The sequence below is a fragment of the Salmo salar genome, chromosome 06 (assembly GCF_965601325.2).
Source record: "Salmo salar chromosome 06, fSalSal1, whole genome shotgun sequence".
Taxonomy (NCBI): domain Eukaryota; kingdom Metazoa; phylum Chordata; class Actinopteri; order Salmoniformes; family Salmonidae; genus Salmo; species Salmo salar.
This window is the reverse complement of record NC_138296.1, coordinates 80,177,044-80,197,339: the sequence shown is the minus strand read 5'-3', so window position 1 is coordinate 80,197,339 and position 20,296 is coordinate 80,177,044. Positions and strand designations below refer to the sequence as shown.

The 20,296-nt window shown below is 42.4% G+C and overlaps 1 protein-coding gene across 2 annotated transcripts in view; it reads left to right on the top strand.

Moving 5' to 3' along the window:
• The first annotated feature begins 335 nt into the window (after positions 1 to 335).
• Positions 336 to 20,296, top strand: part of LOC106608081 (MAM domain-containing glycosylphosphatidylinositol anchor protein 2) — a 396,771-nt gene continuing 376,810 nt past the window's right edge. For both annotated transcript variants that reach the window (XM_014205779.3, XM_014205777.3), the window contains exon 1: positions 336 to 1,448. In XM_014205779.3, the coding sequence (XP_014061254.3) occupies positions 1,376 to 1,448 (73 nt within the window). In that variant the 5' untranslated portion in view covers positions 336 to 1,375. The remainder of the gene's footprint in view (positions 1,449 to 20,296) is intronic.

Here is a 20,296-nt window from a genome sequence, read left to right as displayed (position 1 = left end):
TTTTGTACTGCCAATCACCTGATGAAGGCTACAATCAAAGAAAGAGCTTTCACTATAGAGAAGGGAATAGATATGTTGGAATATGACTGGTCATCTCGAGATGTTTGCTGTTGATTGCAGAGTTCAGTTATCTCCACTGAATCCCAATGAGTCTCTCTCTCTCTCTCTCTCTCTCTCTCTCTCTCTCTCTCTCTCTCTCTCTCTCTCTCTCTCTCTCTCTCTCTGTCTCTCTCTCTCTCTCTCTCTCTCTCTCTCTCTCTCTCTCTCTCTCAATCCAGCAGCTGCGCTCACACACACACACGCCTCGCCCGACGCTGCGCGTAGCCTTCCATACAGATGAGGGCTGGAAGTCACGCACTCCTTGACGTAGCGAGAGACCGGTTGCAGTGCCGCTCGGTCTCTGTAGCAGCGCAGCACGTATTGCGCAACGTGACTGACGCTCAGGTCGCCCCGTAGCCGCCAATCCAGCCGGTAAAACACCGTTATCCTACAAAGTGGGATTGGGAAGTGAGCAGACGAGAAGCTCCTCATTTTATTCTACACCAGAATCATCGCAGGAATCTCTCCCCCCCTATACCGGACTCACCCACCTCTACATCCCCACCAGAGATGACTCGCGCACGGTGTCGGAAGTCGTGATGTAGCCGTTAGTGAGCGAGCGCACCAGCTAGCCCCTGAAGCAACATCGCGGTTCAATAACTCAACGGCTTGTAGCAGCAGGCAACCGTTTTTTCCCCGAGCAGCGAAATTGCATAGAGTCTCGATGGGATTCAAATGACAGCGCTTTAAACACTTGACAGTTCATGTATTCTATCTAAACAAGACATGACAACCACTGGAACCGCTGAGGAGCCATGTCCCTGGATATCATCTCAACCATTCTGCAGCCAGGAGCATCAGTTTGACCACTCAGTGAGGAGCTCCGAGGGTATCACCAACGTGACGGACGGGACTGAATAGACATCATTATTGGGTCCCACCTACCTGAAGCAGCCTATTCGATCCACTGTCATCACTGAGTGTCTTTGGGCTAGGGCGGTAGTCTTCTGCTGTGCACCTTCTCTCTTCCCTGGCTCTCTGTTTGCTACAGAACCGCCAAGACATCCACTGGCTCAGTATACAAGCAGCACACCGCTTTTGCAAATTAATTCGTCAGCACTTGATTTATTGTGACAGTGTACTGAGGTGAAAACGCGCCTTTTAGCTTTTGGCGTTCATAAATGACCGTTGCAACGCATTCAGAACATTGGAGGATTGGAGCGGCAGTGGTGTTCTATCTATACACGCGAGTTCCATCGCTTCTCCAACCTCTTTCGTCAACCCGGAAAGGACTTCTTGTCTTTGAGAGCTGGATATGTTGAGACTAACGTAAAGGATGGATCTAATAATATCTGTTTTGGGGATCCTGACGCTGTTACTGGAGGGCATCAGTTGCCAAGGAGTGTACGGTAAGTGTGCCTCTTCCTCCAACAGGTTGCAAGGAACGTGACCTTGTAAGATTTGCGCCCATAATTGCAACTTTAATGGGGGTTGGGGCCGCAAAAAAATCGGAACTCATCTTGAGGGGCTGCAGTGGTTCATTGGTCTGCAGTTCTACAGCCAATTTTCTGCAATTCTACACATTTTGCCATAGGGTGGAGACAATTTTTTGCAGTTTTTAACATGATATCGAATTATCAATGAGACCCAGATTGGTAGTTTGACCATGCTTACTACACGTTTAGATAGCTGGCCACTAGACTCATTTACCAATCTAAAACATGTTAGCTGACATGGGCTAATTGAGTGACTGTCAGTGATTTACATAACAATAGAAAAACTGCTGATGCGCAAACACATTTTGAAATTGCACCTTTTGTATTCGATTATTGTAAAGCATTTGAGTTCCCCCCAAAAAGTGCAAAAAAAAACTTGGGGGATAAATTGATCAGCAGGCCTACAAAAGGGAGGAGGTGTCACGGCCGCATGCTAGCCGCCAGTGCATTCTCAATAGAAACATAGTGTTGCTGTTGCACGAGGAGTTTAATTATTATATATATAAAAAAAAAATGTTTTACCTTTATTTAACTAGGCAAGTCAGTTAACCTCTTGACGGTCGCCTAGGATAGGGGGCGCTACAGCGATTTTTGAAAAAAAATGGTGCCCATTTTAAACGGCCTCCTACTCAAACTCAGAAGCTAGGATATGCATATAATTAATACTTGTGAATAGAAAACACCCTAAAGTTTCTAAAACTGTTTGAATGGTGTCTGTGAGTATAACAGAACTCATATGGCAGTCAAAACCCCGAGACAGATCGTAACAGGATGTGGAATTCTGAATTGCGGACTCAACTTCATCACTTTGCCTGTAAATCACACAGTGAGCCTTCATTGAAAATACGAATTTGTTCTTAATTGCCTTGTTCAGGGGCAAAACGACAGATTTTTACCTTGTCAGCTCGGGGATTCGATCTTGCAACCGTTTCAGTTACTAGTCCAACACTCTGACCTCTAGGCTACCTGCCGAATGAATGACTTATAGAAGAGAGAGCCACGAGCTGTCTATCAACCACTGGTTAGTGACCCGCACCAGGTTATTGAACAGCGAATATATCGCAAGCTGTCAAATTCCCATCAACTCCATCACAAATTATTTCTGGTGTTCTAATATAGCTAAACGATTATCACAGTCGATTGGTTTCCTTCGTTGTTGGTGACGATATGATATGTAGATGTTGATGCATCTTGAGGGCTTCTATGTACTGCCAAAATAAAGGAGCTGCCAGAACAGCTTCAAATCATCTTGGCATAGATTCTACAAGTGTCTGAAACTCTGTTGGAGGGATGTGAACATTCCTCCACTATAAATAGACAAAATAATGGGCAACTTGGCCTTTTTATACATGACCCTAAGTATGATGTTAATTGCTTAATTAACTGAGGAACCACACCTGTGTGGATGCACCTGCTTTGTATCCCTCATTTACTCAAGATTTTCCTTTATTTTGTCAGTTACCTGTATCTTACCCATGTGTATAATGTGTTACGTTTCTAGATTCAGACAATGTCGCCGTCACATTGGATTGCATTGAGCGAGTCTTAACTGTCAAGATCACTTTAAAGTATAAATATTTGGTATTCACCAACATGAATGCTATTTAAATAATGTACTGTATAAGCATATCACACACACACACACACACACACACACACACACACACACACACACACACACACACACACACACACACACACACACACACACACACACACACACACACACACAGAGGAGTGTTCAACCAGTGGCACTGATGCTGCCTGGGCTGAAAAGACGTGTGTGTTGACAGCGGAGGTGCACTCACTGTTCTATGGCATTAATATGAATCATATGAGCGAGTGAAGCCACCTCACCCCCGAGCAGAGCTGGATACATGGGGGCAGACACCACTGACCTGCAGCTGTTGCTACCAGTGGCAGTGACCTGAGAGAATATTGTAGACCAGAGTGAAAGCTCTGGTCATACCAGGGGTTCAAGACTGTCTGATGGATACTGGTGGTAAACAGGCATGCTGTGTGCTAGTGGCATTATCCAGATTAGAGGTTCAGTCAGACTGAGGGGTTCAATAGAGACTGGTTATGTGGATGTAATACATGACATTACCAAGCAGGCATGTAGAGTGCATTCAAAAAGTATTCAGACCCCTTGACTTTTTCCACATTTTGTTCCGTTACAGCCTTATTCTAAAATTGATTAAATTATTTTTTCCCCTCATCAATGACAAATTGAAAACAGGTTTTAACCTGTTAGGGACAGGGGGCAGTATTTGCACAGCTGGATAAAAAAACGTACCCGATTTAATCTGGTTACTACTCCTGCCCAGTAACTAGAATATGGATAGAAAACACCCTAAAGTTTCTAAAACTGTTTGAATGGTGTCTGTGAGTATAACAGAACTCATATGGCAGTCAAAACCCTGAGACAAATCCTGACAGGAAACTGAAATCTGATGTGTGGATATCACTTCAAACATTTGCCATTGAAACACACAGGGGCTTGCAATTCATTTAGCACTTCCTATGGCTTCCACTAGATGTCCCCAGTCTTTACAAAGTGGTTTGAGCCTCCTACCATCAAAATTGACTGAAAGAGAGGATGTTTACCTTGGTCACAGGGGATGGGCCATTACCATTGTGACGTCGGCGCCCATGGGTACTCTCCCTTTTCGAAACCTTTTGAAAGACAATGCAACCGTCCCAATGGAATATTATTGAAGCCCTGGTTGAAAAAGCCCCTAAAGATTTATGTTATACAACGTTTGACATGTTTGAACGAACTTAAATATATATTTTTTGCTCATTCCTGACGACAAGTCAGACGCACACGGTACATTTTTACTAGCCTTCGGAGCGCGCTAACACTATTGGGACATAAATTATTAACTTTTTTGAACAAAACTACATTTGTTATGGACCTGGGATTCCTAGAAGTGCCTTCTGATAAAGATAATCAAAGGTAAGGGATTATTTACAATAGTATTTTTGATGGTTGATCGTTCCAAGATGCCTCCAACATAGACTTTTTTTCTGGGCACACCACGTCGTTTATTGCAAAGTGTGATTTCCCAGTAAAGTTATTTTTAAATCTGGCAAAGAGATGGCATTCAAGACATGTTAATCTATAAGTCTTTGAATGACAATATTACATTTTAACAATGTTTTCGAATAGTAATTTTGTAAATTGTAGCGCTGATCATCGGAAGCATTTGAGGGAAAAGATTTTCTGAACGTCATGCGCCGATGTAAAATGCTGTTTTTATACATAAATATGAACTTTATCGAACAAAAAATGCATGTGTTGTGTAACATGATGTCCTAGGAGTGTCATCTGATGAAGGTTGTCAAAGGTTAGTGCTGCATTTAGCTGTGTTTTGGGTATTTGTGATGCATGCTAGTTGCTTTGAAAATGGCTGTGTGATTATTTCTGGCTGGGTACTCTGCTGACATAATCTAATGTTTTGCTTTTGCTGTAAAGCCTTTTTGAAATCGGACAACGTGGTTCGATTCAGGAGAGGTGTATCTATAAAACGGTGTAAAATAGTCATATGTTTGAGAAATTGAAGTTATAGCATTTATGAGGTTTTGCATTTAGCGCGACGCGATTCCACTGGCTGTTGATTAGGGTGGGACGCAAGCGTCCCACTGGCCCAGACAGGTTAAGAAATGTTTGCAAATGTATTAAAAATAAAAAACAGAAATACCTTATTTACATAAGAATTCACACCCTTTGCTATGAGACTCGAAATTGAGCTCAGGTGCATCCTGTTTCCATTGATCATCCTTGAGATGTTTCTACAACTTGATTGGAGTCCACCTGTGGTAAATTCAACTGATTGGACATGATTTGGAAAGGCACACACCTGTCTATATAAAGTCCCACAGTTGACAGAGCATGTCAGAACAAAAACCAAGCCATGAGGTCAAAGGAATTGTCCGTAGAGCTCCGAGACAGGATTGTGTCGAGGCACAGATCTGGGAAAGGGTACCAAAAAATGTGTTCAGCATTGAAGGTCCCCAACATTCCTAAATGGAAGAAGTTTGGAATCACCAAGACTCTTCCTAGAGCTGGCCGGCCGGCCAAACTCGGCAATCGGTGGAGAAGGGCCTTGGTCAGGGAGGTGACCAAGAACCCGATGGTCACTCTGACAGAGCTCCTCTGTGGAGAAGGGAGAATCTTCCAGAAGGACAACCATCTCTGCAGCACTCCACCAATCAGGCCTTTATGGTAGACTGGCCAGATGGAAGCTACTCCTCAGTAAAAGGCACACAATGACATCCCGCTTTGAGTTTGCCAAAAGGCACCTAAAGGACTCTCAGACCATAAGAAACAAGATCTTCTGGTCTGATGAAAACAAGATTGAACTCTTTGGTCTGAATGCCAAGCGTCACGTCTGGAGGAAACATGGCACCATCCCTACGGTGAAGCATGGTGATGGCAGTATCATGCTGTGTGGATGTTTTTCAGCGGCAGGGACTAGGAGACTAGGCAGGATCGAGGGAAAGATGAACAGAGCAAAATACAGAGAGAGATCGTTGATGAAAACCTGCTCAAGAGCACTCAGGACCTCAGACTGGGGCAAAGGTTAACCTTCCAATAGGACAACAACCCTAAGCACACAGCCAAGACAACGCAGGACTGTCTTCGTTACAAGTCTCTGAATGTCCTTCTTGAGTGGCCCAGCCAGAGCCCGGGCTTGAACCCGATCGAACATCTCTGGAGAGACCTGAAATTTGCTGTGCGGTGACACTCCCCATTCAACCAGACAGAGCTTGAGAGGATCTGCAGAGAAGAATGGGAAAAACTCCCCAAATACAGGTCTGCCAAGCTTGAGACATCATATCCAAGAAGACTCGAGGCTGTAATCGCTGCCAAATGTGCTTCAACAAGGTACTGACCAAAGGGTCTGAATACTTATTTAAATGTAGTATTTACAGTTGAAGTCGGAAGTTTACATACACTTAGGTTGGAGTCATTAAAACTCGTTTTTCAACCACTTCACAAATTTCTTGTTAACAAACTATAGTTTTGGCAAGTCGGTTAGGACATCTACTTTGTGCATGACACAAGTCATTTTTCCAACAATTGTTTACAGACAGATTATTTCACTTATTATTCACTGTATCACAATTCTGGTGGGTCAGAAGTTTACATACATTAAGTTGACTGTGCCTTTAAACAGCTTGGAAAATTCCAGAAAATTATGTCATGGCTTTAGAAACATCTGATAGGCTTATTGACATCATTTGAGTCAATTGGAGGTGTACCCGTGGATGAATTTCAAGTCCTACCTTCAAACTCAGTGCCTCTTTGCTTGACATCATGGGAAAATCTAAAGAAATCAGCCAAGACCTCAGAAAAAAATGTGTAGACCTCCACAAGTCTGGTTCATCCTTGGGAGAAATTTCCAAAAGCCTGAAGGTACCACATTCATCTGTACAAACAGTAAGTATAAACACCATGGGACCACGCAGCCGTCATACCACTCAGAAAGGAGACGCGTTCTGTCTCCTAGAGATGAACGTACTTTGGTGCAAAAAGTGCAAATCAATCCCAGAACAACAGCAAAAGACCTTGTGAAGATGCTGGAGGAAACAGGTACCAAAGTATCTATATCCCTAGTAAAACTAGTCCTATATCAACATAACCTGAAAGGCTGCTCAGCCAGGAAGAAGCCACTGCTCCAAAACCACCATATAAAAGCCAGACTAGGGTTTGCAACTGCACATGGGGAAAAATATCGTACTTTTTGGAGAAATGTCCTCTGGTCTGATGAAACAAAAATAGAACTGTTTGGCCATAATGACCATCGTTTTGTTTGGGGGAAAAAGGGGGAGGCTTGCAAGACGAAGAACACCATACTAACCGTGAAGCACAGTGTTGGCAGCATCATGTTGTGGGGTTGCTTTGCTGCAGGAGGGACTGGTGCGCTGGTTGAGATATGTACGTACAGTCACTGTGGGGACGACGTCGTCGATGCACTTATTGACAAAGCCGCTGACTGAGGTGATATACTCCTCAATGCCATTGGAGGAATCCCGTAACATATTCCAGTCTGTGCTAGCAAAACAGTCCTGTAGCGTAGCATCTGTGTCATCTGACCACTTCCGTATTGAGCGAGTCACTGGTACTTCCTGTTTTAATTTCTGCTTGTAAGCAGGAATCATGAGGATATAATTATGTTCAGATTTGCCAAATAGAGGGCGAGGGAGATCTTTGTATGCGTCTTTGTGTGTGGAGTAAAGGTAATCTGAGTTGTTTTTCCTCTGGTTGCCCATGTGACATGCTGGTAGAAATGAGGTAAAAAGGATTTAAATTTGCCTGCATTAATGTTCCCGGCCACTTGGAGCACCGCTTTTTGTTTGCTTATGGCCTTATGGCTGACTACGGTTTTAGTGCCAGCATCGGTTTGTGGTGGTAAAACCTCAGGCGAGCAATACTTCAAAACTTCTTTAATATTAGACATCACGCACCAACAGTTATTGACAAATAGACACACACCCGCCCCTCGTCTTACCAGACGCACAGTAGCTGCTCTGTCCTGCCGATGCATGGAAAACCCAGCCAGCTCTATATTATCCATGTCGTCGTTTAGCCACGACTCGGTGAAACATAAGATATTACTCTCCCGTTGGTCAGATAGTTTTAATCATAAATTGTCCAGTTTATTTTCCAATGATTGCACTTTGCCCAATAATACGGAGGGTAGTGTTGGCTTGCCTACTCGCCGGCAAATTCTCACAAGGCACCCGGCCCTCCTCCCCCCTTTTCTCTGTCTTTTCTTCACGCGGATGACGAGGATTTGGGCCTGGTCTCGAAAGAGCAGTATATCCATTCTGTTGTACTCATTAAAGAAAAAATCTTCATCCAGTTCGAGGTGAGTACTCGCTGTTCTGATGTCCAGGAGCTCTTTTCAGTCATAAGAGATGGTAGCAGCAACATTATGTACAAAATGAGTTACAAACAATGTGAAATACGAACAAAATAGCACAGTTGCTTAGGAGCCCTTAAAACAGGAGCCATCCCCTCCGGCGCTATTACGTTATATACCTTATCACTGTGTATCATACACTCAATGTGACTGGTGCTGTATGATACTATTGTACGTTGCTACTGCCGTTGACCAATGAGGAAGCTGCTGTCAGACTATAGGGTGTCAAGTAGAGACCACCCTCATCAGGAGGTAGAAACCAGATGCATCCCGTTTTCAAGGGAAATGGAAAGAGAGCCTGTGACGTGACTTCCGCTTTTGGACGTTAACAAGACAACACTCCATCTTAACTCCTCCTCCACATTTACTGGATTGGTTGAACAGTGCAGAAGACAGTTTTTCTTTTCTCGTCAGGACCAGAAAGAAAGAAAGCCACTCAGGCGTGGTGATGACAACAATATGGTGATGCTATGCCATTATCCATGTTTAGGCACCATTCCATAGATTTGGTCTTATCCAAAGCCTATGGTGCTAGAAGGTGCATGGACAGGTTAGCTAACTGGAAAAGAAGCAGGGAACACCTGTTGATTGATGATTTCTTACATTGTAATAAACTTGCAATTAGCGCAACTTAACCCTCCTGCTGTGTTCCGGTCGAATTGAACCAATTACAAGTATTCTCTCTGAAAAATGTAGTTCATTTAATCTGATTGTCATAAGGTTCCATGACTTTGTCCACACAGGGCATCTGAACACACGAAATACATTTTGATCATTTACATAAACATGTGAGTGTTTTATTTAACTTTTGTACACCTGTGGTGTTCCCGGTCATGACCGGGAAAAATTGAGTTCAGGCACATGGCCATTCATCAGATGGACACACTTCTTCTCCCAGACCCCCACATGCATGTGTGATCCATACATTGTAATCCATACATTGTGTGTTTTTTTGGTTGTCAAAAACGAGATGTATGAGCTCAGGTCAATGAGGCCTACAGGCCATAAATAGCAAATAGAAGTTCAAAACTTGTAATGTTCACAAGACCTTAAGTTGATAAAAAGATCTTAACACAACGTCAGGTGATAATATATGTATTATTATGGATTTATAATTAGCTATAATGGGGCGGTCATTTTGGACCGGGAACACAGAATTAATTAACATGAAACAAACACAACAGGAGGGTTAAATTGGGCTATGACATGGTATGGTGTGAATGAATCCCACACACTGACACAAGAGATTGGTTCCTTTTGTTGTCACATTTGCACATGTTTTTACCATATATTACAGTATAAAAGCCTATTCAAGACCTATTCACTATTCAAGACCTTTATAACACTGGCAATTTACCATCAGGATATTCTAAAGCCAATTACCTAATCCAAGATATACATACACAAGCTCTCACTCTCTCTTACCATCAGAATTAATCAAACGCATGCCATATCAAAGCCATTAACTCATAGGCCTTATAGCATTCTGCCATGATGTGAGCATTCTCTCCATACCCATGTACATCAACAGGCAGATCCTCCCTCATTAAATAAATAATGTCCCATAATGCTTGTTATGGAGCACAGGGAGACTTCCTCCATGAGACTACAAGTCTGCCAATTGACATCAACACTGAACAGTAGCCCTCGGTTGAAGGAAGAGAGAGAGAGAGAGAGAGAATTCCTTGATGGAATTGTTTGTGCTCTTGTCTCTTCTGGTAAAGACAGAACAGAGGGAAAGAAAAGGGGTGATGACCAACCCGATTCCCCAGGGCAGAGCGGATGGGCTCATATATATTATCCCCCATTGGGTAATGAGCTATCACATGCCTTCAATAGAGAGAGAGAAACACACAGTTGAAGTCAGAAGTTTACATACACTTAGGTTGGAGTCATTAAAACCACTCCACAAAATTCTTGTTAACAAACTATAGTTTTGGCAAGTCGGTTAGGACATATACACAAGTCATTTTTACAACAAGTGTTTGCAGACAGATTATTTCACTTATAATTGACTGTATCACAATTCCAGTGGGTTAGAAGCTTACACTAAGCTTACACTAAGCTTACACTAAGTTGACTGTGTCTTTAAACAGTTTGGAAAATTCCTGAAAATGATGTCATGGCTTTAGAAGCTTCTGATAGGCTAATTGACATCATTTGAGTCAATTGGAGGTGAACCTGTGAATGTATTTCAAGGCCTACCTTCAAACTCAGTGCCTTTTTTGCTTGACATCATGGGAAAATCAAAAGATATCAGCCAAGACCTCAGACAAAAAATGGTAGACCTCCACAAGTCTGGTTCATCCATGGGAGCAATTTTCAAAAGCCTGAAGGTACCACGTTCATCTGTACAAACAATAGTACATATGTATAAACACCATGGGCCCACGCAGCCATCATACCGCTCAGGAAGGAGACGCATTCTGTCTCCTAGAGATGAACGTACTTTGGTGCGAAAAGTACAAATCAATCCCAGAACAACAGCAAAGGACCTTGTGAAGATACTGGAGAAAACAGGTACAAAAGTATCTATATCCACAGTAAAACGAGTCCTTTAACCTGTTGGGGATAGGGGGCAGTATTTGCACGGCCGGATAAAAAACGTACCCGATTTAATCTGGTTACTACTCCTGCCCAGTAACTAGAATATGCATATAATTATTGGCTTTGGATAGAAAACACCCTAAAGTTTCTAAAACTGTTTGAATGGTGTCTGTGAGTATAACAGAACTCATATGGCAGGCAAAAACCTGAGAGATTCCTTACAGGAAGTGGCCTGTCTGACAAGTTCTTGTTCTTCTTGGCTCTGTTTATTGAAGACTGAGGATCTTTGATGTAACGTGACACTTCCTACGGCTCCCATAGGCTCTCAGAACCCGGGAAAAAGCTGAATGATATCGAGGCAGCTCCTGGCTGAAAAACATTAGCGCGTTTGGATAGTGGCCGGTCAGAGTACTATGAGACTCAGGCTCGTGCACAAGGGGATCCCATGCTTTTATTTTCTCTCTCTTTGAACGTAAACACACTTTCCCGGTCGGAATATTATCGCTTTTTTCCGAGAAAAATTGCATAAAAATTGATTTTAAACAGCGGTTGACATGCTTCGAAGTACGGTAATGGAATATTTAGAATTTTTTTGTCACGAAATGCGTCGTGCGCGTGACCCTTATTTACACTTCGGATAGTGTCTTGAACGCACGAACAAAACGCCGCTATTTGGATATAACTATGGATTATTTTGAACCAAACCAACATTTGTTATTGAAGTAGAAGTCCTGGGAGTGCATTCTGACGAAGAACAGCAAAGGTAATAACATTTTTCTTATAGTAAATCTGACTTTGGTGAGTGCTAAACTTGCTGGGTGTCTAAATAGCTAGCCCTGTGATGCCGGGCTATCTACTCAGAATATTGCAAAATGTGCTTTCACCGAAAAGCTATTTTAAAATTGGACATAGCGAGTGCATAGAGGAGTTCTGTATCTATAATTCTTAAAATAATTGTTATGTTTTTTGTGAACGTTTATCGTGAGTAATTTAGTAAATTCAGCGGAAGTATGCTAGTTCTGAACGTCACATGCTAATGTAAAAAGCTGGTTTTTGATATAAATATGAACTTGATTGAACAAAACATGCATGTATTGTATAACATAATGTCCTAGGTGTGTCATCTGATGAAGATCATCAAAGGTTAGTGCTGCATTTAGCTGTTGTTTGGGTTTATGTGACATTATATGCTAGCTTGAAAAATGGGTGTCTGATTATTTCTGGCTGGGTACTCTGCTGACATAATCTAATGTTTTGCTTTCGTTGTAAAGCCTTTTTGAAATCGGACAGTGTGGTTAGATTAACGAGAGTCTTGTCTTTAAAATAGTCATATGTTTGAGAAATTGAAGTAATAGCATTTCTAAGGTATTTGAATAACGCGCCACGGGATTCCACTGGCTGTTACGTAGGTGGGACGAAATCGTCCCACTGGCCCTAGACAAGATATCGTCATAACCACAAAAGATTGTACTTTTTGGAGAAATGTCCTCTGGTCTGATGAAACAAAAATATAACTTTTTGGCCATAATGACCATCGTTATGTTTGGAGGAAAAAGGGGGAGGCTTGCAAGCCGAAGAACACCTTCCCAACTGTGAAGCACGGGGGTGGCAGCGTCATGTTATGGGTTTGCTTTACTGCAGTGCACTTTGCTTTGCTGGTGTACTTCACAAAATAGATGGCATACTTGGCTTGGGGTCATGGCTTAAGGACAACAAAATGGCTTAAGGACAACAAAGTCAAGGTATTGGAATAGCCATCACAAAGCCCTGACCTCAATCCTATAGAACATTTGTGGGTAGAACTGAAAAAGTGTGTGCGGGCAAGGAGGCCTACAAACCTGACTCCGTTATACCAGCTCTATCAGGAGGAATGGGCCAAAATGAACCCAATTTATTGTGGGAAGCTTGTGGAAGGCTACCCAAAATGTTTGACCCAAGTTAAACAATTTAAAGACAATGCTACCAAATACTAATTGAGTGTATGTAAACATCTGACCCACTGACCCATTCTCTCTAGTATTATTCTGACATTTCACATTCTTAAAATAAAGTGGTGATCCTAACTGACCTAAGACAGGGAATTTTTACTTGGATTGAATGTCAGGAATTGTGAAAAACTGAGTTTAAATTTATTTGGCTATGGTGTGTGTAAACTTCCGAATTCAACTGTATATTGCCTATAGAGAGAGGGTGGGGAGAAAGAGAGAGAGAGAGAAAGAGAGAGAGAGAGAGAAAGAGGGAAGAAGGAAATCCTTGGTGGCTTTTTAGAAACATTCACAAGGACTAAAGACCTATGTCCACCAGATGCATATGCGTTTTGTTTTGCTGGATTTCTTGCCAACATTTTCCGTACTTGACGCACATGTGCTTTTCAACTAGCTAAAAGCTAGCTAGTAGGAGTCTGTTTGTGTACTTCCGTTTGTACCACTGCACTGTATAGCAACACACAAGTTTAAAATATTTAACGCATGTGGTACACAGAACGCACCGCACACTCAACGTAGCTCTGCTGACTGCTCCACTGACAATGAATGACTTCAGACCGGAACGCAAAGAGAACGCACCGCTCACCCAACGTAGCTCTGCTGACTGCTCCACTGACAATGAATGACTTCAGACCGGAACGCAAAGAGTTTGGTGCATCTTGTGGACATGAGATGTAAGACAATTAAAGGCGCATAACCCCCTATCCTCACTGCCCCACAGCTTATAATATGTGCATGCCAATGAGTGACCGCATCAGGGCTATATGCTAAAACAGACCAGTAGCTTGTAAACTAATACTTTTATGTGACGTGAACTTATGCGTTCATACACCGTAGATCATGCTCCATTATGTCGGGAAGAGCCTCTGGCGAAGGATGCAGCTCTTCAAAGCAGTATAAAACACACTTTCAGTATGGGGTTGTCTCCAGAGAAATGGGTATGAATGGAAAGTTCAAAGTCAACATTCAGAATTGAACGTTGTCAAATGTCCATACTCAGTATTCTATTAATATGGACAATGGGAAGAATTTGGTAAGAATGACATGCCATGGAAAAAATGGACAAACATTGCTCAGTCAGGGATGCCACAATGAGTGTGATGATTCTCTACGATGATACAAGATACCTTTCAAATCATGTATAATTTGTTATGATGATACTGTACATCATTCTACGAACTGAAGTATTCTGTTGGCTTTTTAGATGTCAGTCTGACTCTGTTTCAGTGTCGATATGATCTTGTAGCAGTCTGAGATGATTAAATGGCTCAGCCAGATTCATTATTGAGTGCTCATGATGGCCGGTAGAACTGCTGGGCTGCAGTACACTATAGTCTTTCTCTCTCTCTCTCTCTCGCTCTGTCTCTCTCTCTCTCTATTGCTTTCTCGCACTCTCTTTCTGTGTCTCTTTGTGACTCTCTCATTCTTCTCAACGGTCCCCAAAGGTCCCCAAAGTACACACATCCCTGGGTAGCTCGTCTTTTCAGTTCGCTGCAGCTTGTGACTGGAACGAGCTGCAACAAACACTCAAACTGGACATCTCTTCATTCAAAGACTCCATCATGGACACTCTTACTGACAGTTTTGACTGCTTTGCATGATGTATTGTTGTCTCCACCTTCTTGCACTTTGTGCTGTTGTCTGTGCCCAATAATGTTTGTAACCTGTGCTGATGCCATGTTGTGTTGCTACCATGCTGTGTTGTCATGTGTTGCTGCCATGCTATGTTGTTGTCTTAGGTCTCTCTTTATGTAGTGTTGTCTCTTTTGCCGTGATGTGTGTTTTGTCCTATATTTTTATTTAATTAATTTATATTTTTAACCCTAGCCCCCGTCCCCGCAGGAGGCCTTTTGCCTTTTGTCAGGATGTCATTGTAAATAAGAATTTGCTCTTAACTGACTTGCCTAGTTAAATAAAGGTTAGATTAAAAAATAATAAAAAAAAAACGTTTCACTTGTCTTCTTTTGGTCTTGAGAGATACAATACGTTTCCTGTACCTCTGTTGGGACTGTCATCTTCCATTTCAAGTCACAAACTACAAACTCCCCAAAACTCTCAAGTGGCAATTACTTAATGTGTGGTACATCTAAAGGATAACAAGAAATATGTCCTTCTTTTCTTGTTTTGAGGAACATGACATGATGATATGATAATGTAGCTGTGCATTAAAGTGAAAGTACATCTTCATCTGGAGATCAGTTTGTTCACTTTGCATCACAGTCTCTGACAGACAATTGCCTTGGGATGCTGAGCTTTGAGGTGCTCCCTCCTGATCTTGTCCCTCCATTGCTCCACAGAAGCAATTGAAATCCCCACCACCTCTTTCCCTCTCTTGCGTTGCTATTGAAGTCCCTGCGATTCCTGGGGTTTCTTTTCATGAGGCTTGGTTCAGACGCTTGGACTTCTAAGCTATGCAAATGCATCCGCCAGTGAAACTAAAGCCATCTTTGTTGGTTCTCAAAAGCCTCCTCCACAGAGTCCTATATCAATTCTCTTGGATCGGGACCTTCACATTTCCTACCGTAATGAGATAACATTACTTGCTTTCTTTCTCGGATGTTATCTCTCTCTCTGTCGTTATCCTTCTCTCTCTTTCTCTCTGTCCCTGTCGATCTGTCATTAAATATTATTTGTCACATGCGCCGATTACAACAGGTGTAAACTTTATCGTGAAATGCTTACTTACGAGCCCTTTCCCAACAATGCAGAGTTAAAAAGTAAGATCTCTCTTTTTTCTGTCATTATCATTCTCTCCCTTTCCCCCTCTCTCTATATCTCTCCCCTCTCTTTTTCTCTCTCCCTTCTTTATCTCCCTTCCTCCCTCTCTGTCCCCCTGTCTGTACACTCAGCTGGCACAGAGCCCAGGAAGTGTGAATGGGAAAGGGATGATAGAGAGAGTAAGAGAGAGGGGGAATGAGAGAGAGCGAGAGGGGGGGCAGGGTGAGGGATGTTCTGTACAGCAGAGAGACAGTTTAGAGCAGTGAAGTGGTGGGCGTATTGGGGACTGGTCTATACCAGTGGCGTTCGGCGCTGTTTAAGATGAGGGAAGATTATAATTTTTTTAAATGAGAATGGCCTTATTTCTATTACAGCATATTGGATGATTGTCATTCATATTCCATTCACCCAGCTCAATGTAACATCGATAAGTTTAGGCTACTACATGATACTCACATTTTCGCTATACCCATCATGAAGTTGCTACAACCTGGCCTATGAATGAAAGTTTACAATGTAGGTGAACAGGTCGAGATAATTTTAAATAATCAAGTTCACAGACAGTGACACATTCAATACCGCCTTGCACACTCTTGCCTGTATCTAGCTTATCTAGGTTGTAATCATTAGTCCAACAGTTGCAAATTAGAGTTTCTATTGGACAAATTCAGGTATGTTTAGCCCCGTTTCATTCCGTTTGCTTCCAGTTGCTTCTGTTTAAGAAACGTTTTTGAACAGAATCGGCGGAATGAATACACCCTTGATCACACGCAAACACAATTCACTTTCATAGCAGCCACATACAAACAGCATGATCACTTTACTAGTTGTATATATAATTCCTTCTCGCAACTATCTACACGTTCTCCTCCTCTCACCTTTTCCCTTCGATTGTGGACTTCAGTGCACAACACATCAGCTGTCTGTGACCAGGCAAAAAACCTTTCCAAGCCAAACCTTCATATCATGTTCGCTAACAGCGAGACACAGCCTACATCATTGTCACATCATAGTCAACATAGCTACTAGAACTAACGCGTTAGTAAACCAGCTACAATCATGCAGTACAGTGTACAGTCAGAAAGCAGTTTAGCAGTTACACCGGCTGCCCCGGTGGCAATAAATGAATAAAACCAAAAGCTTACCTTGCCTTGGAAGAGTTCCAGTGTTGGATAGCCATAGCCAGCTAGCTAACATAGCATCCCTCTCTGTTTGAGCCAGGTGTTTGAGTAAACTAGCTAGCTGCATTCGCTACCTAAGTGAAAGTGAAAGTACAACAAATAAATACAAGAAACAAATATCTCTCTCTCGCTTCTTAATTTTGGAAGAAATTAATTTGTTCAAAACTGTTCAACCATTGTCTTTTTCTCTCTTTGAGTCACCTACTCACCACATTTTATCCACTGTAGTTCTAGCTAGCTGTAACTTATACTGTCAGTTCATGCTGCAAGAGCTCTGATAGGTTGGAGGACATCCTCCAGAAGTTGTCATAATTACTGTGTAAGTCTATGGAAGGGGATGAAAATCATGAGCCTCCGACTACACCATGGTGCTACCCTACAGAGTGCTGCTGAGGCTACTGTAGACCTTCATTGCAAAACAGTGTTTTAATCAATTATTTGGTGACATTGTTTTATGTTTCACAATTTATATTTTTATGAAATTCACTGAGGAGGATGGTCCTTCCATTCCTCCTCTCAGGAGCCTCCACGGTCTATACCCTTGGTGGGGCCTCAGATTGCAACTACTCTCTCACGCTGGGGAACGTACTCACACAGAATGTCAGCTCTCATTGGAGCCATTCTTAGGAGATGACTGTGATCTGCAGTGCTGGGAATGCAGGATCCAGATAGCTACCAGTTCATACCTGATATTGCTTCTAGTCCCTCATCTGATGTGAAAGTTACTCATATTGAATGTCAGTTCACCCAAGACCCAGTCTTTGGAGTGTTCCCTCAGTATAATGTTGGAAAAACAGAAGCTAGGTAACAGCCAATCCATACATGACATGGTAGTCCGTATGTACTTAAAATTGCACTACTACCTTACCTGCTCTGTAACTTACTCATACAGAATTCCAGTCTCATAAGACCAATTCTAAGGAGAGTTCTGTGAAATGCTTATGCATTTTTGAGAGGCCTTTTCGTGTGCTTATAACAATCTATATAGAGCAATCTCATTTGAATGGCAATCCAATCCAATGCCAATTCTATACTTCACTCCAACAAACTCTACACATGCCTTTCACAAGTATCATCTTCATAAAGCAATCTCATATGAATGTCAAATCAATACAAAGACTAGTACTTCCCAGCTAACAAATCTTGTTAGTTGGACAGTTATTCACTCAGCTATAAGCTGAATAGATTCACATCTTAATGAACAGTGGTGATCAAATAGAATTGTAAATGCAGGTTAGCCATAACCATTGTATCATTATGGTGATAGTAGCTTTTTGTTGCATCTGAAATCCCTCTTCTGCCCCTTTAATGTATTATTCTGAATGGAGATGCCTGTGCAAACCTGAACTGTCAGGGACTGCATTCAAACACTTACACTTACAAATCACAGAGAAACAGAGAGTTGATCTCAGGAGGTAGCTAAGTTAGTGGAACAGGGACACAGGACACCCTTTTAGTGATGCTGGAGAAACGCAGGGAGTGGATTAGATGACTCAAACGGCGCCACACAGCCTTCGACTGACTGTCACTCCTCCGGCCCACACAGGCATTCTAAGTGCTGCTCCTGTGAAGTGATGTCTGTTGTCATGGTGATGCTAGGCAAGGCACCACACTCCTATTCTCACATCCCCTGACTTCCCCTTGTTGCCTCGTTCCCTTACTCGTTCCTTCACTCTCTCCACCTCTATCTCTCTCTCTCTCTCTTTCTCTCTTTCTTTCTCTCTTTCTCTTCCTCCCTCTCTCCGTTGCTCTCTATCGTTTGCTGTTGCATGGCAGGGAATCAATCGCTGAAACAAATGTGAAGTGATTGCGGCCTTAAAGCTCCTCACAGCAGCAGCCTCCCACATGTGCATTAGCACAAGAGATTGCAAAGAGAGAGAGAGAGATGTAGTGAGAGAGAGAGAGAGAGAGAGAGAGAAAGAGCGGGAGCAGAAAAAGAGAGGGGGAGAGGCTTCACCTCCATGTAATTCTTAGTGAGGCGACTGGGGGAAGAGGAAAAGGGCTACTTATCTCTGTAGCGAGTAATGTTTAAGTACTCTGACAAGCAGGAACAGTGGCGAGGTAAGCTTGTTGACAATGATGCCTTTAGTAGTCTGCCCGCTTCAAACCCCAATGAGAAACAGCTCAGATGGCAGGGGGTTTTACACTGCAACCATCTCTCTCTCTCTCCATTACACAGATATACATGCAATGGCAAACACACACACACACACACTCTCTCTCTCTCTCTCTCTCTCTCTCTCTCTCTCTCTCTCCCCCCCCCCCACATGCACTGCGACAGATTCACTCACACAGGTCACGGTGTGGTGTGTGTCTATTATTTATCATTGCTTTCTGATGTAGCAAGATAGACATATTCATGGAGCGTTCATTGTATGATTTATTGCAGCATTCATTTGTTGGTTCATTCACACATCAAACAGTCACTCAGAGACAGGAAGCATGATTCAGAATTTGTCACAGGCTCCCAGCTCCTCTCATGAGTGTCTGTGGATGATTGTTTTTTAACCTTTAATTAGGCAAGTCAGTTAAGAACACATTCTTATTTTACATTGACAGCCTACCCCTGCCAAACCCTCCCCTAACCCTGGACAATGCTGGGCCAATTTTGCGCCGCCCTTTGGGACTCCCGAACACGGCCGGTTGTGATACAGCCCGGGATGGAACCAGGGACTGTAATGACGCCTCTAGCACTGAGATGCAGTGGCTTAGACCGCTGTGCCACTCAGGAGCCCATGTGATGGAGGTCTACTAACTGCACGCTCTAAAATGGCACTTTGATATGTTTGTTTGGTACTTTGTATTCACCACTGCCAAATATAGGCCTAATACAGTACTTGTATGATCTAAAATGGCTTCTCTTCTTTTTGTGTGACAAACCCACTTTGTTCCTAACCTCAGTTTTTCCCAGAAGTCATTTCTCTCTTGGGGATATCCTCAGCACCTAATTAGGAGAATGGAACCCTGCAGGGAAGCAAGGGAACTCTATAGGTTCATGTGGCACACTTACTTCATTGACAATTCACCAGCACTAGACAAGGAGCAATTCCTAAATGGAGTCACAATTCTTACAATTGTTACGGACTTACAAAGGTCTGTATACAATCAAATTGTATTAACTGTATCGTCGTATATCTATAGAAGTTAGTGCATCTGTTAATTATTTATTTTGAGGACCTATATTGTTAACATACGGTGTTATACACAGTGGATAAGAAACCTTCAATTAAAAGTGTTTTAGTGTTCCAATAGAAAATCCTTACCAAAGGGTTTGATGTCTCTGTATAATAAAACAATAGCTTACCCAATGGAAAATTACTATTTTTTTCATCCACTATTTACAGCTTGGCATTAATATTTAATGTCACATCTTTCGTTGTGAATAGGGAGAGGAACAA